The 25,482-nt window shown below is 26.6% G+C and overlaps 1 protein-coding gene across 1 annotated transcript; it reads left to right on the top strand.

Moving 5' to 3' along the window:
* The first annotated feature begins 359 nt into the window (after nucleotides 1-359).
* On the top strand, nucleotides 360-13,913 carry LOC107456517 (ras-related protein Rab-3). Its single transcript, XM_043045570.3, has 4 exons — nucleotides 360-508; nucleotides 2,143-2,364; nucleotides 5,474-5,592; nucleotides 12,953-13,913. The coding sequence occupies exons 2-4, from the start codon at nucleotides 2,143-2,145 to the stop codon at nucleotides 13,263-13,265; spliced, it is 654 nt and encodes a 217-aa protein (XP_042901504.1). The 5' UTR covers nucleotides 360-508; the 3' UTR covers nucleotides 13,266-13,913.
* Nucleotides 13,914-25,482: the final 11,569 nt, after the last annotated feature.

Genomic DNA, 25,482 nt, shown 5'->3' with positions numbered 1-25,482 from the left:
GTTAAAAGTCACAACTGGCTGTTGACACCACTAATTAGTAACTGCTAACTCTGCAACAAATAGCCAATAGAAAAATACGTAATCGTTAATTTTCATGGCTAGCTTTGTTTTTTTAAAAAAAAATTAAATTTTCGCTTCTTGCAAGATATTTCGCATGAGAACGCGTACTCCCGCTAAGCTGTGTCCGTACCCCGGGGGGTACGCGTACCACACTTTGGGAAACACTGCGTGTAGATAAATACAACTGTTGATGATCGATTTCACAAGCCAATGAGCTGATGTCTTCTTGTTTACACAAGTGCCCTCTACAATGTCTTTAATAAAGTATTGATTGTTTATTAGATATCGATATAAAAAATAATCACAATTGTAATCGTTTCAGCGCCATCATTATTATTCATTAATCATTTCAAAGAACCTGTTATCACCTGTTGGGGACATTGACATATTTATTGGAAACTAATAATATTGTATAATTAGACATCAACACTAATTTGATCAAATTAAGGTAAATCATAAAATCTCCATTTTTAAATTCATCATCTGTGGTTTTGCTGTAATCTTAATTTAAATGCTTTTCTCTTAAAAAAACTGCAGATGTTCTCTGTGGTTGATTTTGTTTATATTATGCTATTAACATTATATTATAATAATAATAATATTATAAGCAAAAGTGCTCCCACGATTTTGTAATTTAGTCGGCTTTCGATTAAAAGCTAAGTAGGAAGTTGTAAAAATTATTTAAATACTTATAAATTATTATTTGTGCTTTACATTATTGTTTTTGCTTTTTTTTCCTACCATGAATTTTTTTTTTCTAATTTAGTTTATAATTAAAGTTTGGTTGTTCAGCGAAATTTTTTTCATGTCTTTAATTTCATATTTTATTTTCATATCTTTACTTCATTTGTAATTTTTTAATAATCCAATTTGTATATCCGTTTCTTTTCTTTTTTTTTTTTAATCAATTATGAATTTCATTTTAAATACAATCCTAAAATACAATACACACTGGCGAAATATACTATTCACAGAAATCCATTATTTCTATCTTTAGAAATACGCTAGGTATATGTACCTAGTATGAATTAGAAAATCTTAATTGTATAGTAAAATCATTTTTTTTCTTCTTCCTTCTCTTAAAATTTTTAATTAAAACTAGCCGAACTTCGTTCTCTTCATTATAAAATTTTGTATTTCTTGAAAAGTTTTTATTTTCTATACCTCAGTTCTCTCTATTGCATTATAAATAATTCAAAGAGGTTCAATTACGCTTTAAAGGAGTGATTTTTTTAATGTCTGCTCATTTTAATTGTTTTGTTTATTTTATAGACACTGTGCAAACTATTATTATTTTAAATGTCTTTCGAAATTCAAAAATTCATTAAAAAGAAAGTGTTCTCTCATTTTTTTTTTTTTTTTTAAACTTTTTGTCTATTGACAGCAGAACTGAAATAACAAATAAATATTTATGTAAGCCTTTTTTCTCCCAAGTGAAATTAATTTTTTTCCATGTGTATAAAGTATTATAATATAGAATTCTACTTGAATCGAGTAAAGATTTATAAATGTTGAATCTTATAAAATGCATTTGAAATAAATTTTTATTATCTCGTTTTGTAATTTCATAAAAATAAAATTTGACTGTGAAAGTCCCAATACTGAACAATTAGTTTACTTTCTTTAATTAATGATGCAAAGTCAAAAATATTTTTATAGCTATATAAAATAAAATTTATCTTACTGTATCTAGATATCTAATTTTTGTTGAAAATATTTTCATTATTCAAAAGTGAAAAAGGAATTAATTGGGAGTTGAAAAATTAATAAATAAGAAGTTAAAAAATTAAAATTAATTAAAAAATCATTTAAGAAATTATTTTTATATTTTTCCTGCATTAACAAATTTTTATTTGAAAGAAAATTATTTGCTTAAAATTATAAGCAATTTCTGAATATTGCAACTAAAAAGATTCCAAATTTTCACTGTGTAAAAAATTAAGTATATTAAAAACTTACATGTGAAATGCTTCATGGGGAAAAATATAATTATTCAAAGCAATGTTTGTGACTAAATTCTTTCTTCTAAGTTTAATTCTCAAGTAAAATTAATTCTAATGATTACTTTTTCACTATTTTTAGATGGCAGCAGGTCCAGATAGATGGCAAAAGGATGCAGCTGATCAGAACTTTGATTACATGTTCAAAATCTTAATAATAGGCAATAGCAGTGTTGGAAAAACTTCTTTTTTGTTTAGATATGCAGAAGATTCTTTTACTTCAGCATTTGTGAGTACTGTGGGAATCGATTTTAAAGTGAAGACAGTCTTTAGACAAGATAAAAGAGTAAAACTTCAAATTTGGGTAATTTTCTTATTTTATTCAATTTTACTTTTTTTCTATTTTTTTAGTTCATTTTAAGTTATGCATATAAGTTAATTATTTATTATTTTTCTCCTCATTTTTACATTTTGATTTTGTAGATATTTTTATTTATAAAAGCAATAAAGAAAATATTAAACATTTGTGCAATTCCATGATATGAAGGACAACATAACAAAAAATAAATAAATAATTAAACGTTTAATAGCATCCTTCCATTGACAAATTTCTTAGTTTTTATTAACTATTTTAGATGTGAATTTAAAAATTGTAAGTAGTTTTTAAGTATTTTGTAATAATAATGACAAAAAAGTTTATTAAAATTTTAATATAGTTTGCATTTGTAACATCATTTACTTAAAAATTTTAACAAATGTCAGAAGAGCTTTTTCTCTATTTGTCGCTTTCTGTAATCTGTAAATATGTTTCCTGTTAATTTGATTTTTTTAAAAATAAATTTTTAAAAAGTAATCCTCTTATTGCTTATAAAACAAGGAGAATTTCCAAATAAAAATACGAATTATGTCCTTTCCATGCCATTTATGTAATGTCAGTCATCATGGAATTGCCCATTTATACATTCTAAGACTGTGATCAGATTTCTATGATCTATTTCATTTCGACTCTATTTTGGACTCATCAAATTTCAAGAATTTATATACTTAAAGACAATACCAATTAATTTATACAATTAAGATCTTTGCTAACAAGATATTTATTGAAATGATATTTATTAATAGTTGAACACATAGATTTTTTAAATTATAACAAAATTTGTCATAGATTTTTGCTTTATAAAATCTCAGATATGGTAAAGACACTAAATGGCAATAAGAACTGTGGTATAAATTTTTTTTGCAAAAATTTTCAGCTGCATTTCTCACCAATACTCACTTTATTTTTATTTCAAAGTTATTGAAACTTTTGATTGAAAAAAGTATTTGACAAAGTTGCAATTTTATTAAAAATTTTAAAGGGGACATACATAAATTTTCATTTGTAATATTTATTTAGGTTTTCTTAATTTGCTTAATTCTCTACACATCTTCATAATTTCAGTATAATCATTATTTATATATATTTATATTGCATAAACTTTTATTTCAATTTAAATTGTTAAGTGCATTTTTTAAATTTATATATTTTTTTATCTAAATCTAAAGAATACACCCAATGACTTTATTAGTTTTAAAGTGTTACTGTAATTTTAAATTTAAAAAGAATTTTTTTTTTTGCATAATTGAATTACGTAATTTTTAGTTAAGGAATAAATGAGCAGCTTCATGTTGTATAGTATGTAAAATTATGTTATTATTATGGTGGCCAGTAAAATCAAAAATAGATTTTTTTCTTCTTTTTTGGTAGAAACTAGTTATTCTGTGACAATTATGTTAAGCATTTGAAAATATTTTTTGTGATTCATTAACTTTATGTGTATTTTATAAAGAACTTTCTCCAAAGGAAGTAATTTTTATTAGTTAAAAGAATAATCCTATTAACATGGGGATTAACTTCTGTTTCTGACTCACACATGATAGATCTAGAATGTATTTTTCAAATTTTTGCTATAGTAAAAATTTTGAAAACTGCTGACTAATAAAGAATTTTATAAATTCCATAAAAAGGAAAGAAGTAAAATTCAAGTAATTTATGTTTTCAAAAGATTATTTTGATCAGGGATGCACCGAATATTCGGCACTTATTCAGTATTCAGATCTTTCAGATTGAAAATTTGGCCAAATATTTGGCAAAGTATTTTTTGAGTTTTTTTTTAAAAAAAATAGATTTAATGTAGAATAATTAGAAATCGTAATTTTTATTATACATTACTAGTAATAGTTTTTACACATATTTAAGTTCTTCAACTTGCACACAGCTTGCAAATTTATGTTTCAGAAGATAAATGAAGAACTGAAATTGTGAGAATTGAAACTTGATTACTTTATTATGAACCACGAATTTCATATTGCTAATTTATTTAAATTATATTCGGACAAGTCAATTTTTTTACTTTTTCAACAATTTTTGTTTAAAAGATTTTGTTTTTTAAGAGAGAACATTTTTGCTGCTTTTTTTTTTATTCTAGCACAGCATTTTAATGGAGTGTTTCTGATAGACTTGATTATTTTATTTTCAATTTTTTGCCTGTACCGTAAGAACCAGTAACATTAAAATATTTTAGATGTGTGGAAAACAATGTTTTTTAATGTTGAAGTAATTTTTTGAGGGCTAAATTTTTTTTCTCGCTTTCTCTTTTGCTTGATTTAACTTTACTTTTTATCAGCAGTTTTATTATGATACATTTTTAAAAAGCGTTTCTAATTTATATTTGTTTTTATCCTCTTTTTTTTTTTCAAAAAATATGACAGTGTGCAAAATTAAATTTAGATTTTTAGCTTTAAATTTTTCCTTAAGAAATTAAAAACTATTTTTGTTTTGGTTTCTATCTAGCTTTATACTTTTTCTTGAAAACACAGATATTGGAAAATTGAGATATTCAGTTTTAAAATTTTTTTTTTTTGAGAATTAAGATCGATTTCTATTTTTTATTTCGCTTTTATGTATAACCTTCTGTTTCTCTGGGTGCTTTTGTGATAGTGCAACATTTTTAAACGAGTATCTAATAGACTAAATTTCTTTTAACGTTTTATGGATATGTTTTGCGAAAAATATTATTTTCAGCTTTAAAGTTTTATTTTATGAATCAAGAGAATTTTTTTTTATTTCTCTTTTTCTTTTTTTCAATATGCAACTTCAGTTTTTTATTCATCTTAAATATTTCTATCATTATATTCATATATATTATATTCATTATGTCAAATATTCATCTTAAATATATCATAACCAAATATTAACGAAGAAATTTATTAACTGCAGGAAAATTTTTACACAAGTATTTTAAAAGTTGTCTAATTTCAAATTCTAAAAAAAATTTCAAAAAATGTGTGCAGAACTCCAAAAATTTTTATGTTTTGATATTGATTGCTCTTGCATTATGTTATATAATGTTATTTTCCTTTGAAATACCTATTTATTTGGATTACTAAAATTAAATTCTTTTAATGCATTATTGTGTATCTATATTTTATAGGATACTGCTGGACAGGAACGATATAGAACTATTACAACTGCTTACTATCGTGGTGCCATGGGTTTTATTCTTATGTATGATGTGACAAATGAGGAATCTTTTAACAGCGTTCATGACTGGTAAAAATTTTATTTTTCTTTATATTGATTTCAGAAAAAATAGTATCGTGTTTTATATTTATTCAAAATTGCGTCCTTCCTTTATTTGATAATTTCCTTCATTCAATTCTCTTGAAGAGAACTATTAAAAATCGCCATATAAAGTTTTATGCCAGTGTTTCTTAACTATGTTGATAGATACTTCTGGTACTGTGGAAGTACCTAATATGGACAATTCCATTGTAATGGACATAACATTTGCAGACTTCGACTGTGTATAATTTGATTAAAAAGTCATAAATACTTTTAATATTTTTTATAGGGATGATTCTTGGGAGTCCTCTGCACTTGTTTGAAAACTATAAAATATAGTCTTTTTTAAAAAAATAATAAAGACTGACTGTTAAGGATGTAACTTACATAAATATCAAAATTGCACAGTAGGCAGTTTCCATATTTCTATGCATTATAACAAAATTTAAAAAAAAAAGGGTTTTTAAGAAGATTATATTATTATCAAAAACATTCAAGTTGTAAAGATTATGACTTTGAAAATTTCTGAAACGTGCAAATTAATTGGATATAGTGATAAGATTCTGATTTTTAAATTGGGGATCAGCTTTTACAAAATAGAAGCCATGAGTAAATAAAAGATTACAAAAGAAAAATGGTTTTATGAATATATTTGATAAGTAAGAAAGAGCTTTGCTTACAAATTTTTGAGTAAAGTACTTTTTTGTACACTACACTTCTTTTATAAAAATAAATAAGCATATAAAAATATAAAAAAATTATTTAAAGATTTATTAAGTAGGAAGTTTATTTCTTGATCATGTTTGCAATTAAATGAGAAATAAATAATGCTCATGTTTTAATTGTGACATAAGAAATTTACAATGCCATAATAAACCTTAAAATATGTAGAAAAATAAAAAAAAATTAAGTTTTTCCTTTTAATCTGATAGGCTCAGCTGGTATTTAATTATTCACATTTTTGGAATGTTTTAAAACTATGTGCATCAGAAAAACAGAAATCATCAGAAAAAATATCAATGTACTGAAGATCGTGAAGTTTCTTAGCTCTGTAAATAAATTTTCATATGGCAAATAATCTAAGGTTGTTGCATATGAATATATTCTTCGTACAGTGTGTGCAACTGCACAAAAGTGTGTGTAGGATAATTAAGTCATTTGTCCTGTGTGAACTTTGTACTTCATTTCGTTGTTGCATGACAGAGAAGTTCTCCTTAAAATACACCTGATGAATGCATCTCTTATCTGATTTTTGCATTCACGAAAGTAATTATGTTCCTCAGTTTTTATGCAACACTGTTCTAGAAAATGAAATTTCGAAAATGTTTAAACACTTTAATGTTTTAGTGAGCCTTAAATTAAATTTTAGAGCAATTTCAAGGAATAATATATCCTATAGAGATCACTATTTGTACAAGCAATATAAGAAAGAAAAATACTTTTTCTTATCAAAATTTGGTTGGTAGGTAAAATTTTTAGAACTTAAATTTCATAATCTTCAATTTTAGTAAAAAAAAAATAATTTATATTTCATGTCAGTTGGAGGCTTTTCTCTTGACAGACTTGAATATTTAATTAACATCAAGGGTAAAAATTATGTTAATTTAGTCATTCATTGGTGTGAAATACCAGTAACTATCAGATACTACTAGTGTGTACAAATTTTCTCTGGTTAATATAGTCCTGTTGATATTAGTCGTTTTTTTTATTTTAACCCACTGGCGGAAATGGGCAAAATTGGGAGAATGTTTCTCCCCTACACACAGTTCCCCTATCAGTTAACATGGGAAAACCGGTTTTGCTATGCAGAGAAGACTGCAGGTTAAAATGCGACTTTTTACGTGCAGAACCGTCAGTGGGTTAAATTAATAAAATGAATTCATATTAAAATTAAACCACCAAAACGTGAATTCGAAATTAAAAAATCCTAAAGAGCAGGCCATCTCTTTGCATTGATTGCTGGTCTTGGAACCTCTGCTAATTATTTTACGGACCAACAAACCACTGTGAATTTTGAGTTTTGATATCAAATATTGCCAATCTTTAAAATGCTATTTCTTTCCAAAATATTATAAACTTTAGAAGGAATGTAAAGAATAGTGGTTTGGCCGAATACCGAACATATTTAACCAAAAAGATCTACGGAATACCAAATATTCGACAATCGAATAACAAGTTGTTGTTTTTTTTGTAAAAAATCATTAATAAATATTTTTTATGTTTAAATAAATTTAGTCATTATTGAAAATCAATCAAAACCTAGCTGTAGGAAACCTAAAATTGGTATGGGGTAAAAAATTAACTCTAAAAATCTAAATTTTACTTTTTCACGTTCTTGTAATTTTAGACAAAACTGATGATAAAAGAATAACGCTAATTAGAAATGCTCTTAAAAAATGCTGTGTCATGGTAAAAATACTGATTAAAAGAAAATTGAAAGAAACAGAAAATTACGGTTTTCTATGTTACCAGTTATCTGTCTTGCCGTACAGGAGAAAAGTGGCAGTGAAAGTGTGAAGTATATCAGAAACGCTTTGCTGAAATGTGCACCATAACAAAAACAACAAAAAAATCCTAAAACAAAAAGTTTTGAAAATACGGTAAAATTGACTTGCTAGAACAAAATTTTAAAAAATAGCAGTACAAAACTCATGGTTCAGTGTAAAATTATCTAGTTTCAATTCTTTAAATTTTGCTTTTCCATTTATCTTCCAGATATCAAATTTGCAAGCCATGTGCAAGCAATAGAACTTAATGATTATACATGTTAAAACTATTTCTAATGATAATATGAAATTATGATTTTAGATTATTCTTCATTTAATCTATTCTCCAAAAAAGAAACTTTGTCGAAAAATACTTTTCCAAAAAAATACTTTACCAAATATTTAGCCAAACATTTGACCAACAAAATATTTGGCAAAAAGACCGAGTACTGAATAGTGGCAGAATATTTGTTACACATTCTGCCACTTAGTAAAATATTTCATCTGAAAATATTTACCCTGTAAATATAACACATTCTAAATGATATAGGCTTGAATTTTATCACAAATAAAGGGAACAAAGGTTTAGAAATATTTTTTTTTTGTTGTCTTTCTTACATATATTTATACCTAACAAGTGTCATTTATAGTTTTTAATTTTGGAATTTTTGCATCCGTAGCACAAAGTGTTACTTCTATTGCACTAATTTTTTAGAAAGTTGAATGCTTGGAAATTTTTTTTAATTGCATTTGACTTGTTACTAATAATGATAAAAGGATCAGAAAGAATTATAAAAATATTGCTTAATTTTAAAAAAAATTTCCATTTTGCTTCATTTTTGTTATGAATGGAACAAAAAATTTGCCAATTGCAATTCTAAACTTACCAATTATAGTATAATCTTACCAAAAATAATCATCAAAATAGGTTGAATGCTGGAAGTATTTTATTAAAATGAAGTATTTAAATAAGAGCTTTATTTCACATTATTTAAGTACTTGAAAAAAAAACTGAAACTTAAATTCTGAGTTGAAAATAAAGGAAATGCTAATAGAAGTTAAACTGCATAATGTTAAGATATACAAGGTAGAGTCAATAAATTCCCAAAATACTCGCCTACATTCACACAGGTGTTTGTTGGAGGGAAAACATTCTATTAGAGGTTGGTAGCACTAATAATGAAAACACACAGCCATTTGGAATTCATTTCTGGTACTGTCTGTATTAGCTGCAGGTTATTTCTGACAAAGCAAATTTTTCATTCTTCAGACTTTGAAATGTCGTGTTTAAAACAGCATCCAAACATAAAATTCTACATTTTGCTTAGTAAATCTCCTTCTGAAATGAAGAAAGTGAACGGAAATGATGCCTTGAAAAAAACGTCTGTGTATGAGTGGCATAAGCATTTTCGTGAAAGTTGCACAAACATTGCAGATGATCTTCTAACTGGGTGCCTCGTTCTTCCACCACAAATGAAAATGTTGAGTGCATTTGCAAATGTTGAAAGTTTGTGCATGCCAATAGGCAATTGTCCATTGATGCTATTGCCTTTGAACTTGGAACTTCACACAGGGGTGTTCACAGCATTCTTCATAATGATTTGAACATGTTTGCATATGGTTCCAAAAATGTTATCACCTGAACAAAAAGAAGTGAAAGTGAACATATGCAAGGATTTAATTGATATGGCTGATAAAGGTGACAGCACTACATTTTAAAAGTAGTTGTAGTTAACTACAAAAATATGTAGTTTTTTGGGACTGCTGATTTTAAATAAAATAATAGAATTGTTTTCTGAATATTCAGTATGGAGATAACATGACATTTGACATATTATGCTACCAGATTATTATTTGCTTCATAGCTAGAGGTCAGTTAAATATTTTCACTCCCTTAAGGATTTTATCTAGTTCATGTAAGTCCAATTTCTATGGGGTACCCAAATTACCTTTTCATTTTTGTGTTTGATTTAATTAAATTAGGTTGAAAAAAATGTTTGTGTTTGATACTGCAAGAGCCACTGCCAACTTTTGTGCCATTTAACTTAATGCTCATCCTTACGAAAAATATTCATTTCCTGCAAGTATAATAAATTCCTCTCGTGATTTTAACCTCTCTTCTCTTAACTCAATACAACAGTAGAACTTGTAAAAGTATTACTCTGTAGAAATACTCAGAAAACTAATTTTCTGTAAAAATACCTACTCAAGAAAAAATAGAAAATAAATTATAAAATCAGTATGTATATACTCTTGTGCATTGTATATATAGATTTCTTATGATAATTTTTAGTAATAACTAAGGCCCGGATTTTGATGACATTTGCATTTTTGGACATTTTTTGTCTTTTAGAGCATTTTTTTAGATTTATCGGGCATTTTTCTTTAAATTTTAGGGCGTATTTTGCATTTTAATGCATTTTTTAAAGTTTTTTGTTAATTTTTTTCAATTTCTACTATTTTTTATCAATTTTCATTATTACACTGGCTTCCAAACAATGAAGAAAATCTATAGAATATTAACAGGTGAAGCAAAATCTTTTCAAATTGAAGAAGAATTGTAAGTAAGAGAGACCGTCTTTTTCAAGTACGCACCTATAACATCAGTAGACGTTGAAAGAAGCTTCTGCCGGAATGAAAATTTACTTTCAGACAAGAGACGCTCGTTTACATTTCAAATTATCAAAAAACATTTAATAATCCAATGTAATTCTGATATTTAGTAATATTATGAGATGGAAGTTGTTATATCCATTAAAGTTTCTATACAAAATAAAAATATTTTGGTGTCAATATATTTTCCTTTTTTTGTTATTTTAGGATATAAAACATATTTTTCTAACTTCAATGAACGTAGAACAAGTATTGCATCGCTTTATATTTTTTAAATGACTCATAATAATTTTAAAGACCAAAATATTTTTTTAATTCAATATTTTTACTTTATTTCCGGCATTTTTTGCGCAATTTTTGCATTTTTAAGAGCATTTTTGGCTCTTTTTAAGGGCATTTTTTTCACTTTTTAAGGGCATTAGTTGAGATTTTTTAGGTCATCAAAATCCGGGCTCTAGTAATAACAATATTATGGAGATTTGGTAGTTTTATAATTTCATTCTTTAATGAGTTTCAACTGTATTAGAACAGTTCTTATTTTACTATAGTTTTGCTTTTAAAACTCAAATTCTAAAGTTAGTTGTACTTGATATAAAATCCTTTCAAACAATTTGCATTAATTTTTTAAAGTTTTTACTTTTTTTAATTCAAAACTAATTTTTGCTTATGGCATTTAAAAGAATGAATCATCTTACTAAATAAATCATAGCTTGAATGAAACAAAGCATTAAACAGTTTTTCATTGCAGCTGCACTAGGATTTTTAAAGTGGGGATTGTTATTATTCAATCAAATTCTCAGCCAATCTTAATATTTTCAAGACAATAACTATTATTTAGTACTAAAGCATAGTATGTAAAAAAATTACATGTGGTTGAAAAAATCAAATTACTACTTTCTAGAAAAAATAGTTATAAGAAATAAATAAAAATATTGCTTATGAGTTATTAGACTCATAATGATCCTTTGCAGATTCAAATGATGATTTGTTTATTGTGATGGTTAGAGTTCAGTTCAGTTTGGCAACAATTGTCGCCAAATGTTCTATGATTGGTTTAGTTTAATGGAAAATGTTGCACAAATAGAATAGGTCTTAGTTTTAAGATTTTTCAATTGGAATAACTGTTATTTTTATATTTTTACTATGTCGCTTATTGATATATGAGGATAACAATCAGGATATCAATTATAATGTGAGGATAACAATTAATATGTATATAAATATTACTCGAGCATAAACTCTGGTATTTCTTCATGTACTAACGGTGTAATTGTTCATCAATAAAACATAATTTTTTTGCTCTTTTAAAATTTGCTTCTTATTAAAGATTTTAGATCATTTTTAGCTTTTATTTTGTCTGTTTTACTCATTTCTTTATTTATTTGGTCAGTGTGCCCTATAAATTTTTGGCCCTATAAATTTTTTAGACCACTTAATGATACTAGGTGGTCATATTGGACCACTAAATTTCAATTGCTGATGTGAACCCTTATGATCGGGCATTTTTGTCAGCATTTTTACTTTATTTCTTTTAGACTGACTATCTGTATATTCTTAAAATTTTGCCCTTTTAGGAAAATCTAATAAAAATTTTAGTTTTCATCAAAGTTTACAAGTTTTATTTATTGCCCTTAATAAATTTTGATATGAACCACAACTCATTTCATGATATAAGTTCATATACAAATTAAATTATATTTTCTAATTATACTCAATATCTTCAATTGTTCTACATGATTAGTTTTGATTATGATTAGTTAATTAGTTTTTTAATAAATTTTAATATATAGATTTTAATTCGATTTACGAAAAGTTTTCTAGTCTTGTTTGTTTCTGCCCTAAATATTTGATCAATAATAAATAGTGATAAATAAGTTAAGAAATAGTTTCTAGTTGTACTCAAGTTTTTCAGTTGATATAAATACATTTTTTAAAAAGAAAATAGATTTTAATTTTATTTGTTTAATGTTTTTTTATTTATTGTATTACTTACAATTGAAATATATTGCATACCGTCCAGAAGTTTTCTAGTCTTGTGGGTTTCTGCCCTAAATAATTGATAAATAATAAATCATGATAAATAATTTAAGCAGTAGTATCTAGTTGTACTCAAGTTTTTTCAGTTGATATAAATTTTTTTTTTAAAAAACAAAATTAGTTTGATTTTAATTTTATTTGTTTATTATTTATATATATATTATTATTATTTTGAAGTGCATACTTAGGACTACATACCTATTTCATTGCAGGGTCACCCAAATAAAGACATATTCTTGGGATAATGCTCAAGTAGTGCTCGTTGGTAACAAATGTGACATGGAGGATGAGCGAGTAGTATCCACTGAGCGAGGAAAGCAACTTTCTGATCAACTAGGGTTAGAATTTTTTGAGACATCTGCCAAAGAAAATCTGAATGTGAAGTCAGTTTTTGAGAGATTGGTGGACATTATCTGTGACAAGATGTCAGAGAGTCTTGATTCTGATCCCAGCTTGGTCAGTGCCTCTAAGGGCACTAGACTGAATGAACATACAACTCCCTCTAACGCCAACTGTCAGTGCTAACCTTTTTTTTTAATGAGTGTTAACTTATTTCCATCAACCTGTTGCTCTGAAAAGCTGACTGCTGTGGTCCAGATAATATACATCTCCTCTGCTTTGGTATAAATTTAAGCTTTAATTCATGTTGAGAATGGTAAACTAAAAATACTGAAAATTATGCAGATCTTCATTATATTTTGCCTTCTCTTCAATCTATAACTCTAGTATAAATAATCAAATATTTGTGTGTACAAATAAAGTGTAATTTCAAAATCAAGAATGACTGTGGAAATGTGTGATAGGTACTAGATTTATACGAGCCATAACCTTATACTTTAAAAAAAAAAAAATTTATTTTATGGTAGTTTAAAGTGCTTATTTTAAATTCCATGTTATTATTAATTTATTGTTATTATTAATTTTATTATGTTTTATTAACTTTACTAGTATTGTATTAAATAGGTATATTTTATTTTTATTGAAATAGTTAGTGGTGCTTGTTTTGAAAAAGTCATATAGTTTTAAAACTTTTTTAACGGTTCCTATCGTTCTTAAAGTTGTAAGTGTTTTAGTAAGTATAAATGACTACTATTAGTTGATAAGGATGGTACAAATCTACTATGCATAGTGCTAAATGTATGCAACATTATATATTTTTGTTTATTTTTTTTTTAACAAGAAAAAGACATGCTTATGAAAATAATATTGTTTTTTAAGTTTTTGTATGTTTTAAATGGTATGTTTTTGACTAGATTACAACAAAGGCCAGGTATTTTCCAATAATAAAGTTTTATTGGTTATTTATTTTTTCCTTTAATTATTCTTTTTACCCCTGAAATGCGCAACATGCACTTCAGAAGCTGTCAACTAAATTGAGATAAATAAAAGTACTTTAATAAGCTTGTAACTATAAGATAATTTAGAAATGTAAGAGAAATATATCTAGGCTAGAAAAGAAAAAATATAGAAAATATTTTTTCAAACAAAAATAGAAGTTATGCAAAAGTTTTTAGTTTTATATAAGAAAAAATCATCACTTGTTCTTAAACTCATTTTAATTATTTAAAACTAAACTAAATGCAGAATATCTTATACTGCAAAGAGTTAAAATGATATTTACTGCTTTTTTGCAACCCTTAAGGCCTGGTTTCTTAGGACAGGACGCCGTCAGCTGGTAATCAGCGCTAACCTCTGATCGGTCCATTTGTGAGTTTGATAGTATACGTCATCGAACGCTCATCTTGAACTACAATTGCCGTCCAACTCAACTGCAGTTGGATTACAACGTGACGTTAACTACAGAAGCAATGGCGGACAACATCCAACAGCACATTAAAATCAGCCAAGATTTTGATTTTGACATTAAACATAGCTTCTTCATTAAACATAGCACTCTTCATTTAGCTCAGCTATAATGTGTTTTTTCTTGGACAAAGTCATTATTTGTTCTCTAAAACACTGGTCGACGATAACAAAATCAATACAAATTCAAAATAAATATTTGTTTACGTTAGTAACGCATGCGCAATGAGAGATAATGTCTGCGTTATACCGACTGCTCACGCTGAGCTAACAAAAAAGTCTTTTTTTGGCGTCAGATCTACGTCAACTTTCCGCTGACGCCCAGATAAGGCGCTAGTTCTAAGAAACCAGACCTTTAGTTTTAATTTAAAAATGAAGTAAAGCAAATAAAAAAATATATGCATTATAGTATCAAATGTAAGTAAGAGGGAAAAAAGTTTACTTTCTCTTATTTTAAAGCTGGCTGTTTTTTAAAACATATGAAATTGTCTTACAAACCTAGTTTTGCTAAAAGTAAAGGGTTTCTTTGAATTCCATTATAAAATTGGAGTTTATTTTTTTTAGTATAATTGTGCAAACTTGTTATTTTGTTACTTATTTTTATTGTATTTATATTTAAATTAAGGATGCATTTATTTTTCCTTTTATTAGCTTATTTATTTTTACAGTATGTTTGGGAAAGTAATTGTTTTTTTTTCAGAGTCATTAACCATTCCAAATCTATTTTTTCTACTTTAATTTCTAGTCATATATTAATGATTTTACTTTTATATTTACTCATTTATACTATGATTACTAGTCAGTATAATATGCTAAAAGATTTCATTGAAAATCAAACATTCTATTGTTAAAAAAAAAAAGTTAGGCTATAAAGTAGGTTTTCTATAAATATATTCATTTATGTTAGATAGAATTTGCTCTTTTTTATCTTTAACTTTTCTTGAGTATTATACTTGTTAAAAGTAATTCATTTATTTTGTCGGTGTAATTGGATGAAAAATCACATTGAAGTGTTTCAAGTACTGTAAATTAAATTGGTATCTTATTCTAGTAAAAGTTGGATGTTTCACTGAAATGCATATTTTTATGGATAATTAACTAAAGTATAGCTGTTTGGTAAGAAATTAATGTTAATGAAAGACAAAGGACTTCACTTTTTTTTTATTTAGCAGATATGCATCTGTCTTAAATACATTGAGTAGCAAAGTGCTGATATAAAGGGTATTTATTAAAAAATTTACATTGTGATGACTTGCCCTTTTTTATTTTATTTATTACATTACAATTAATAATAAAATATAGCTCTGTTTTTTAGTATTAATGAAACAAGCAAGCATAAATTAATTATCTAAGTAGGCTGCGTATTATAAGAAATGTGTTATTCTTTTGATTAATTATGTATGTATTTAATGAAATATGAATAATTTTTGTAAAAAAATGGTTAGTTCTGTTGAAAGCTAAACTATCCGTGGATAAAAATTTTCTTAAATATTACATTACCTTGCAAAAGAAAAAAATCACTGTTTATTTTTTGTTTGACTTAGTATCTGATTAAAAAGCAATTCAGTAAACTTTCTGTTTACATCTGAAATTGAAAATCATGAATACTTATCTAATTTAATAAATTAGTTTTTTTCCCCCCTTTTGCAGGGTAATGCATTCGAGAAAATTTTTACTGTTATTTGATTAAAAAAATTCCACTAGCAGAATTGTGTAATTTAATTCAAATGTTAGGCATTTTTTTCTGTATTCTTTTCTTTTTTTAATCAATGTTAATTATAAAATCTATTATGGAGCTTAAGCAAGAATTTAAAATTATCTTTTTTAATGTAATAACTTACTATGCAACTTATATTTTCATTATTTTTATTGCCTCTGTGTGTATATTTAAGCATAATAATTAAATTCAAATATTTAAAGAAAATTTTCTGAAATGAACAATTGCAATTTAAATTCTATTAGGCATTTTTTGTTTGTAGATTCTCTTTTAACTTCAGAGAAAGTTTTTGAACTAAAAAATTCTTACTTAACTAATTTTGTACATTAAAAGTTCAAATTTATAAATTTTATACTCAATTTTTTCATGTGTAGATAGATTTCTTAAAAAATTAACTATGTATACAAATTTCTCTGAATTTATTAATATTACAAGATTCTTACATCTTCTACACTGTTTTTTATCATCAGAAAATTTAGTAAAATTTTTTATTTAGCATTATAAATTATATACATTGTTTATAAAGGAGAATAACATATATGCTACTATTGTAGCTTCAAATCTTTTGCTATAAACATTTCTAAAATTGGTATGCATTTTCAAAACTAAAAAGTCTTTTTTGAAATATATATTTAATGAAGTATTTTCAATAATTGTACAATTATTGCCTTTAAGCTTTTTATATATCTGAGCTTATATAAACAATGACTTTTATTGTTGTTGAAATTGAAGTTATAATTCATACAAATTTATCAGGCACTATGCTTTTTAAATTTTCTGGATGAAGCACTTAAAAAGGGGAAATTTCATTACCTTCTGAGTAAAAAAAAATCAGCGTTTAAAAAAATTTATGTAACAAAGTAATTTTGTTTAACAATTTTCTTCATCAAGTTTTTTATTTATTTAATTTTACCTTGTTATTACACTCATAAATTGATTTTTAACTTTGTTTTTTAAATGGCTAATTAATGCAAAAAAAGGTTGTTATAATTGCTACTCAATGGTGACGCTACATATTTTTTTAACTGATATATGCTTTTACAGTCAACAGTAATATAATTTATTATTGTAATCATACATAGATCAAATAGTAGATAATAGCTAACTTTTTCACATATTATGCAATTTTTCTCACCTGTAGTCTCTTTTAGGATTGATTTTCTTTCTTTTTTTTTCCCTTCAAACACGTAAATTTGAAACTTTTTAAAAAGTTTCATGTTATATATAATACTTGAGAATATTTTAAAATAATTATGAGGAGTTTTCTTGTTTCATGTAAAAAATAAAGTTCATAAAAATAGGGACTTGTACTAGTGGATAACTATGCAAAATATGCTTATTATCATTTTCAGTATATATATAATCGGAAATATTTCAATTTTAATCCATCTGATTTTATTCGCAATCTATTTTAATATTCTTTTTGTATAATGATGATACCATTCTGATTTTTATATCCAGACTCCTTTGTTATGATTGACGCCGCAAGAAGTAATCATAAGAGCGAATGACGATATATTAAAATCTCAAAATATTTATTAAATAGAATGGGATTTCGGATTCATAAAGTCATTTTGCAGCGCTGCTGTATTCATTTTATAAATAAAGATTATATTTTTAAATAATTAACAATAATATATACTCAAAATGCTTCGTTTATTACATGAAAGAGATTATTTAAAGTTCTCATCTGTTAGAAAAGCTAGTCTACAATTATAAAATATAATTCTTTTTAGATTTAGTTGTAAGAATTTTCTAAAATACTTTTTATTACAAAGCTAGATTAATAAACAAATTACAAATAGTTGCTTTATTCAAATTAATACGCATGTAAAAATAGAGCTTCAAAACTCTAAATTTTGTACCTACAGTTTTTTTGTAAACTATTACTTTTTGATTAATTTTGTTTAAAATTGTTTGAACCATTGAGTATTAAGTCTCATCAGTGCTAGTGCTAACTGGAGTTCCTATATTTTAATAATTAAAAAAAAATTGACAAGCAACTCTTGAATTTTTTAGATAGTGGTTGCAAAAGAGAGAAATAGCCGAATTATTTACCGTACTTGGTTACGCTTCCAGGAAATCTTGCTTTCCTGCTAAGAATTGAAATTAATGTTACATGCATTGTGCTACATTTCACCAAAGGACAAAAAACTATGCAAACTAATGTTGTGTTAATTTTTTAGCTTCAATATGAAAATATGCCTTTATTTTTACCTTGTTAAATTTTCTACCAGAAATAACATCTTAACAAGAAAACTAGTGAATAATCACAAAATTAACTTTTTATCATATGAATAACTTTGATAAAAGTGCCAAATATAGCTGTTATAGTTTTCAGGAGCTAATTATTTTGCAAAATATATGGGTACTTAACGCTAATTTTGAGTATAATCGAACTTTGAACAGTTTAAATTAATTTTAATAACAAGAAAAAGGAATGCTCATCCAATACTCTGCTGGACAAAGATAACTCCATTTTAGTTATAAAGGATTTTTTTTTTAAATTTGTGACTCTCAACGAATCAAAGATTTGATAAATTTTACTTTAACCCGTAACTTTTAACTTTCTAATCTACTTTTAGATACATATAGGAACTTTAGTGGTATCTATCATATGATAAAGAAACATCAACCCTCCGAGAATTAGTGCCAGTTTTTTTCCCCCCCTCAAAGTTACAGCTGCTGGTCTTCCTGCAATGAAAATTCAATTTTTCTTGCTATTCAACGGGCAAATCGTGCATAACAGGAAAATTTAAGTGCATTTTAGTCAAAATTGTGAAAGATTAAAATCGTGAAGACATCAGGGCTATAGACCAAAAAAAAAAAAGACAAAACAGTTTCTGTAATTCTGTATAAAATTATCTTTCAGATTTTAAATGTTTATAATTAATAAGTATCATATCAATTCCGTAACGATTACCTGTATTTTAATTTATTGAATGATATGTCAATCCACTTCAATTACTTAATATTTATTTTTTTCATGCATGTACTTAAATCTAGGCTTTAACACTGTCCTCAGCTCAAATGGTGACATATCCTACTTTAAATCAAAATTTATTAATTTCTGATTAATTTTCTTGTACAGTCTGTATTAATCATTATATTTTTATAAATCCCCCAAAAAGTGTACTAATGAAATGAAAAGCTGATAATATTAAGAAGATGAAGAAAAAAATAAAGCAATATTTAAAGCCTTAACTCTCCACCCATTGCGTATAAATTGCTGGAGTGCGTCCTTTTGAATTTATAGCTTCAATTTATATATATGTTAGAATATATATGTTAGGATTATTACAAGTACAATGATTTCTTATCTTTGTCTAGTTATAGATTATTTCTCTGTTATGCCTACATATTAGTAAGTGTGTTATAGAAAATTTTTAAAAATATTTTTAATGTTTTCCTTATAATTCAAATCTAGTCACTTTTTCGCTTCAGCACGCTGTATGAGCAACCTAAGCAAATTGTTGTTTCTTTTAGATAATTATGTGTATAAAACTGTGTTATATTTCATTGTTTTTAAGTCTTATCTGTGTTCATTCTAATTTATGTTCATCGCTGTGTGTGTGTGGTGGGATTGTGAGCAATGTGAAGGATGTTAGCAGAAGCATTTTTATATAACTTCTGCTTGTTGTCTATCAGCTTTGTATTTCAAATGCAAGATGTATATCCTTCAACAAAAAATTGAATAAAAACAGGTAATTGTGGTTATCTGCGTTTGTTTTAAATAATAATTTGTTGATTAGGAGGATCACTTGATCTAATCTTCTAGGCACATAATACTTCAATCTTAATAGCTTAATGGGCAGAATTTAAATATGTTAAAGCTTGGGCAAAGTTTAAAACCGTATGCTGTAATGTAGAACTTCATTTATCTGGATGTTGAACAACTAATTGATATTAAGTAAAAACACTTGTTTTCTCATCAAAGTTTTAAATCTCAAATGAAACAGATCATTAACTGGAAAATACATATTTCTCGCAAGTAATTAGTTCAGAATCTCCGTGTCTTGTACTCTGAAACTCTTAACTTATATTCTAGCAAAAAGGGAAAAAAAAATATTTATTGAAATGTTTCTTCGGTTTGTATTTTATTTTTAAATTGTATCATTAGAAAACTGAAGAGAGATTATCCATCCAGTACCTTCCAGTGTTAAGCTTTTGCAATGGAGCAGCTTTTGCAATGGAGTTTCATGGAGCAGCAAATTAAGTGGAAATTAATTAAAAGGCACACCTTTAAAACTAAATTACATGATAACTTATGAAGCATTTTTTCATTAAAGATGCGTCAATAAATTATATTATTTTGAAAGTAGATAATGAATATTTGCAGACCTTCTTATTTTGAAATGCGTATTTCTCTAGAATTATTGCAGGGGATTCCATTGGTAACTAAAACGACTATTTTGGAGAAGAGCCACTATTTCTCTAAAAATATAGACAAGAACAACTATTTTTGATTCAATTGCTAAATTCGGCGACATTTTTATTTATAAATTTTTTTTTTTTTTTTTTGTCTATTCGAGATTAACCAATAATTATGGAACTGCGGTCACTCAAGAGATGTAACGTTCGCTTCCTATTGAGGTGCCCAGGTTCGAATCCCAGCGATGGATGGTTGATACGAATTCTACTCCCGGCCACAGTGTTGACGTAGAATAAATACACTCAGTAGAAGGATCATAGGCTAGAATCCCCTTGCTGTCGGCTAACCGTGCGAGGTTTTCGTGATATTCGTCTCCATGCAACTCAAATGTGGGTTAGTTCCATCTAAAAATCCTCCACGAAGGCTAGTTTGTGCCAATGCTTGATCTAGGAGTTTCCTTGTTTTCTGGGTTGGGCTCAAAATTACAAGGCTTCGGAATTAAACATTGATAGTCTTATACGCAGAATTGGGTCGGCTGCTCAACGCCGGTTATAAAATAAAATAAAACCAATAATAAATTTGAGATTTTATTTTCCCTCCATGGTGAACACATAAGGGGTGGTGCCTTTTTACTACATTCTTATGTGATGTCATGAACTAATGATTTTTTTCTCCACTTCATTTGACTAATGCAATTACAGTGGAATGTTTCATGTCTTTGGAGTGGACTGAAGCATAGGCTACAGGGGTGAACTATTGCCAGAAAGGATATTCTACGGACCTGTTGTGTTTATCAGATACTAATGTAAAATATCCGAAGTTAAATTTAACATAAAATATAGTTCGAGTTGCTTAGGATTTTTTTTTTTTTTCGTTTTTTAAACATGATGTTTTGCTTACACGGATATTCTGAGCCCATTGTTTTTGATGAAATAGCATTTTTACTGTATTTCTTATTCTTGTAATTTCGTTTTACGCTATTTTGACAAAGGGCTATTCAAATATAACGCAAGTGCCTAACGAGGAGGGGTTTGTGATGTGCTTATTTTTGCTCACAAGGACGAGAGGTGTATGTACAATGCTTACGTCAGACATTAAAATCCCTTTATTTCCAAATTTTTCGTAAAAAGCAAAATCAAAATATAACAGAAAAATTACACTTGCTAAGTGTGGAATAAAATTGAATTTCGGGAAAGAGAAAAACTCTAAAAACTTTCTTCGAGGTCACAGTTTTGAACACAAAAAGATTCCTAAGGAATATTTTACTCAAACTTTTATAAAATGAATTAAAAAGTAAATTTTTTTAATACAAAGTTACATCTTTTATTTGAATTTAATCCTAAAGTTAGATTAATAGTAAACACAAGGACCAGAGATTTATGGTTTGCTTGTTTTTGCTGAAGAGGGGGAAGGGAGAGTTCAAAGTTACCAACAATTACGTCATATTTGAACTGTCTGTAATCGTTTATTCACATAACTGTTTTATTAAATTTAAAAAAGTGTGTTAAATTTGCTTCATTCTGCAATTTAGTTTAATATAATAGTTATTTTATTACTAATTTCTAGCAAATTTTTTTTGAAATTCCTAGTTATATTTGTTTAAAATGTCATTTAAATTACTTTATTCTATTTAATTGAAAAAAAGCTTGTTGTTTGCAACTAATCTAGGATAAAGTTTTCTACACCTTAAACAATTTTAGAAACAATTAAAAAAAAATTTGATAGAAACAAGAAATATAAAAATGAACAGAAATATCATCTTTGCCCTTTCTAACAACAACAGCTATTTGTAACTTTATCTAATCTCCTTATTGAAAAGCAAAAGATCATTAACTCAAATATGAAAGGCTGTGAGCGAAAAATTTTAGTGGCTCAAATGTAGGATGATAAAAGGAAAGTTCTAATTTAAACTAGAACATTGATTCAAATTAATTAATTTAATCATTTTATAATAAAATTTAAGTGTTGTATATTTTTATTTATTTAATCCCCTTTATTTAAGTGTTACTTTTTTATTTAATAAGAAATTCATGCATAATTTTATTAATATTATATACCTACATAGAATTAAATACAATACACACTTTAGAATTGTGCTACTTTGAATTTCTTAAACGCTAACTGTATATATTTCTGTGCTGTACATCTGATTACTGATAACTAGTTTTAAAGTTAGCACATCGGGTAAAATATTCAAATTTCACATAATGATACATAATAAGGACAGATTCGAAAATTTTAATGAAGAAAGAACGGATGCTGATAAAATAATATGTTTATCTTTTTTTAAAAAAAATTTGAAGCTTAAAAGGATGGGCAGCAAGTGACATATACAGGGTTATTCATAATTCCCACCGCCTGTAAACGCCATTTTTCTTTACTACAACTGGCTTCAGTGGTACATGTTACTGCCATCTACCAACTGCTTAAATTAAAACTTGAATACTTTTTGAATAATTTCATATGTTCTTTTTTGCTATATTCGTCTTCGTTTTTTTACTATAACGCTTTGAAACCCCAGAGGGAATTATGAATAACCCTGTATTATTGAAACTGTATTTAAATGGTTTATGTGATAATGGATATGTAGGGAAATAAAAGAAAGAAGAAGAAGGACTATTAACCACTGACCGAAATATTTCTGTGACTCCTGGGAGTTAAATAATGCTAATTAAATTATTATTCATATAACTCATTGCAGTTTATAATTCTTGACAAAATTCTAACTCAAGTTTAAGTTATTATTTCTGCATTCGTAAATAAAAATATCTGTATAGCGTATTTTTAAAGCATTGAGTAAAGTATTTTTGTTTTATATACGACTAATACAATCAGAGGTCTGTTTTTGTAGTACACACACACAGATATATATATTATAATCGTCGTTGAACAGCAGACCCACTTTTGGGTTTACGACTACTAATGTCCAACTCCGTAGCCATGTAATTTTGAACCCAATCCAGAAGACAAGGCAACTTCTGGATAAAGTATTGGAAGACGTTTGCCTTCATGGAGGTTTTTTTTTATGGAACTAACTCGCATTTGCGTTACATGGAGAGGAAAACCTCCCACTGATAGCCTGGCGGCAAGGGGGCTTTAACCCATGATCCGAGGATATTTTATGTCAACACTGTGGTCAGTGCAAGCCATCTCTGAGATTGACCCCGGTTCACATCATTGGATGGCGAACGCTCTATTCCCTGAGCCACCATGACTCACATAGCATGTATTGAAAAAATTTTCTTCATGTATATTTCCTCTTTATTTATTTCAGTTTCTGAAAACATTTACGAAGATGATATCAAAGCACATTCAGCCGATTGAGTTTAAGGCTTTTGCATTTTTGCATAAAAATTATTACTTAAATTAAATTATTGTATCCATTTAATAAAGAGCAAATGTCTAAGATTATAAACTATTTGGATTTTTTGTATCATAGAATTATAAATAATGTTAGAATGTGTTAGTTGAGGGAGGTTATTTTGCCGATTTTATGCTTCAGGCAGCTTATTTAGACACTATTTATATATTTTATTTTATATTTAAAGCAACTAAAGCGAATATTTTTGGAGGTGGTAGCCCTGCGATTCAAATAGCTTTTTTCTTTCCAAATTTTTTATTATGCTATACAAAGTTGTGTTAATATAAAAATTCTTGAATATTTTGAAATAATATAATATGAAAATTTTTAGGTCCCATAATTTAGTAGTGTTTGAGCGTTTATTGTCAGCAGATATGCATAACATACACGAACGCTGTTCGTGAAAAGTTTGTCATTATCACCGAAATATTTATAGTATTACCCATTATTTAAAAATAAAAAAAACATGCGAAATTGTATTTGACTTGTAGGCATCAAAAATTTAACGGATACTGATCATTTATACAAAAATATTTATTAAATGTTTGCATTGAAATATTTCTGAACGACTTAGATTTTAGTTATACAAAGGAAGCCAAGTATAAGTTAAAACAAGGTAAGTCAACTAGTTTTATATAGTCAAAAATTAAAAAAATATTAAAGAGTTTTTTAAAAAAAATTAAAACACTTAAGTGAAGAAATTTGTGAATTTCGAACAAATTTCGTCAAAATTAGGTGGCGACGTAAAGGTTGAAATTAGTTATGAGAGTCAATAAATTGCTTGCAGAAGGTTTTTGAGTTCGCACAAAGTTTTTTTATTTTATCAAAGTCTTGTATACATTGCTATATCTATAATCCATGTAAACTTATCTTTTACAATTATAAAAGTTCTATAACTTAGTGCAAAAATTTTCTTTTTATGTTTCTACCTTTATTTCCGTCTTAACAGAGAGGAAAGTGACAGAACTTCACAGATTTTTGACAAAACGTTAACATCCAAGTCAATTTTGTTTCAAAAATCAAGCTAAAGAAAACTAATATAATGATATGAGTTTCTTAGCTAGCTAGTGTTGATTGAGTGAGGTTAATAACAATTGAATGCTTAGATTATACATTTAATTGAGTTAATTTTTATCTATTCTTTTAAAAAGCAAATTTCAAATTCTGAATTTCTTATAAATCACTCCTTGATAACAAATCGATTGGTAAGTATAAGTTAGTCGGGTAAATGTAAAGTTGTTAGAAGCCGAATGTTATTTTAAATAATAAAATGAAAATTCTTTGGAACTTTCAAATGTTGGCTGTATGCGCTGTAAAACTTTATTTATTTGAGGATGTATTCATATAATTTGTAAATGCTTATGAAAATCGTAAAAAAAATATTTATTCGAATATTTTTTATGTGATGAATGATTTCTTTTACTATGAGAGAGCACAAAATAAAATTTAATTTTTTAAAAAAAAAAATCTAACTCTAGCTTTAATTGAA

Source organism: Parasteatoda tepidariorum, chromosome 7, assembly GCF_982258835.1.
Source record: "Parasteatoda tepidariorum strain Cologne lab strain chromosome 7, Ptep-v5.0, whole genome shotgun sequence".
Classification (NCBI taxonomy): domain Eukaryota; kingdom Metazoa; phylum Arthropoda; class Arachnida; order Araneae; family Theridiidae; genus Parasteatoda; species Parasteatoda tepidariorum.
Note: the sequence above shows the minus strand (reverse complement) of the source record. Positions and strands in the feature narration are given on the sequence as shown.

What these genes read in the sequence shown, in the direction of transcription:
- LOC107456517 (XM_043045570.3), top strand. Translation starts at nt 2,143, where the DNA reads ATGGCAGCAGGTCCAGATAGATGGCAAAAGGATGCAGCTGATCAGAAC. An exon ending in GAGTAAAACTTCAAATTTGG is followed by an intron (nt 2,365 to 5,473) that starts GTAATTTTCTTA and finishes TATATTTTATAG; the next exon opens with GATACTGCTGGACAGGAACG. An exon ending in TTTAACAGCGTTCATGACTG is followed by an intron (nt 5,593 to 12,952) that starts GTAAAAATTTTA and finishes ATTTCATTGCAG; the next exon opens with GGTCACCCAAATAAAGACAT.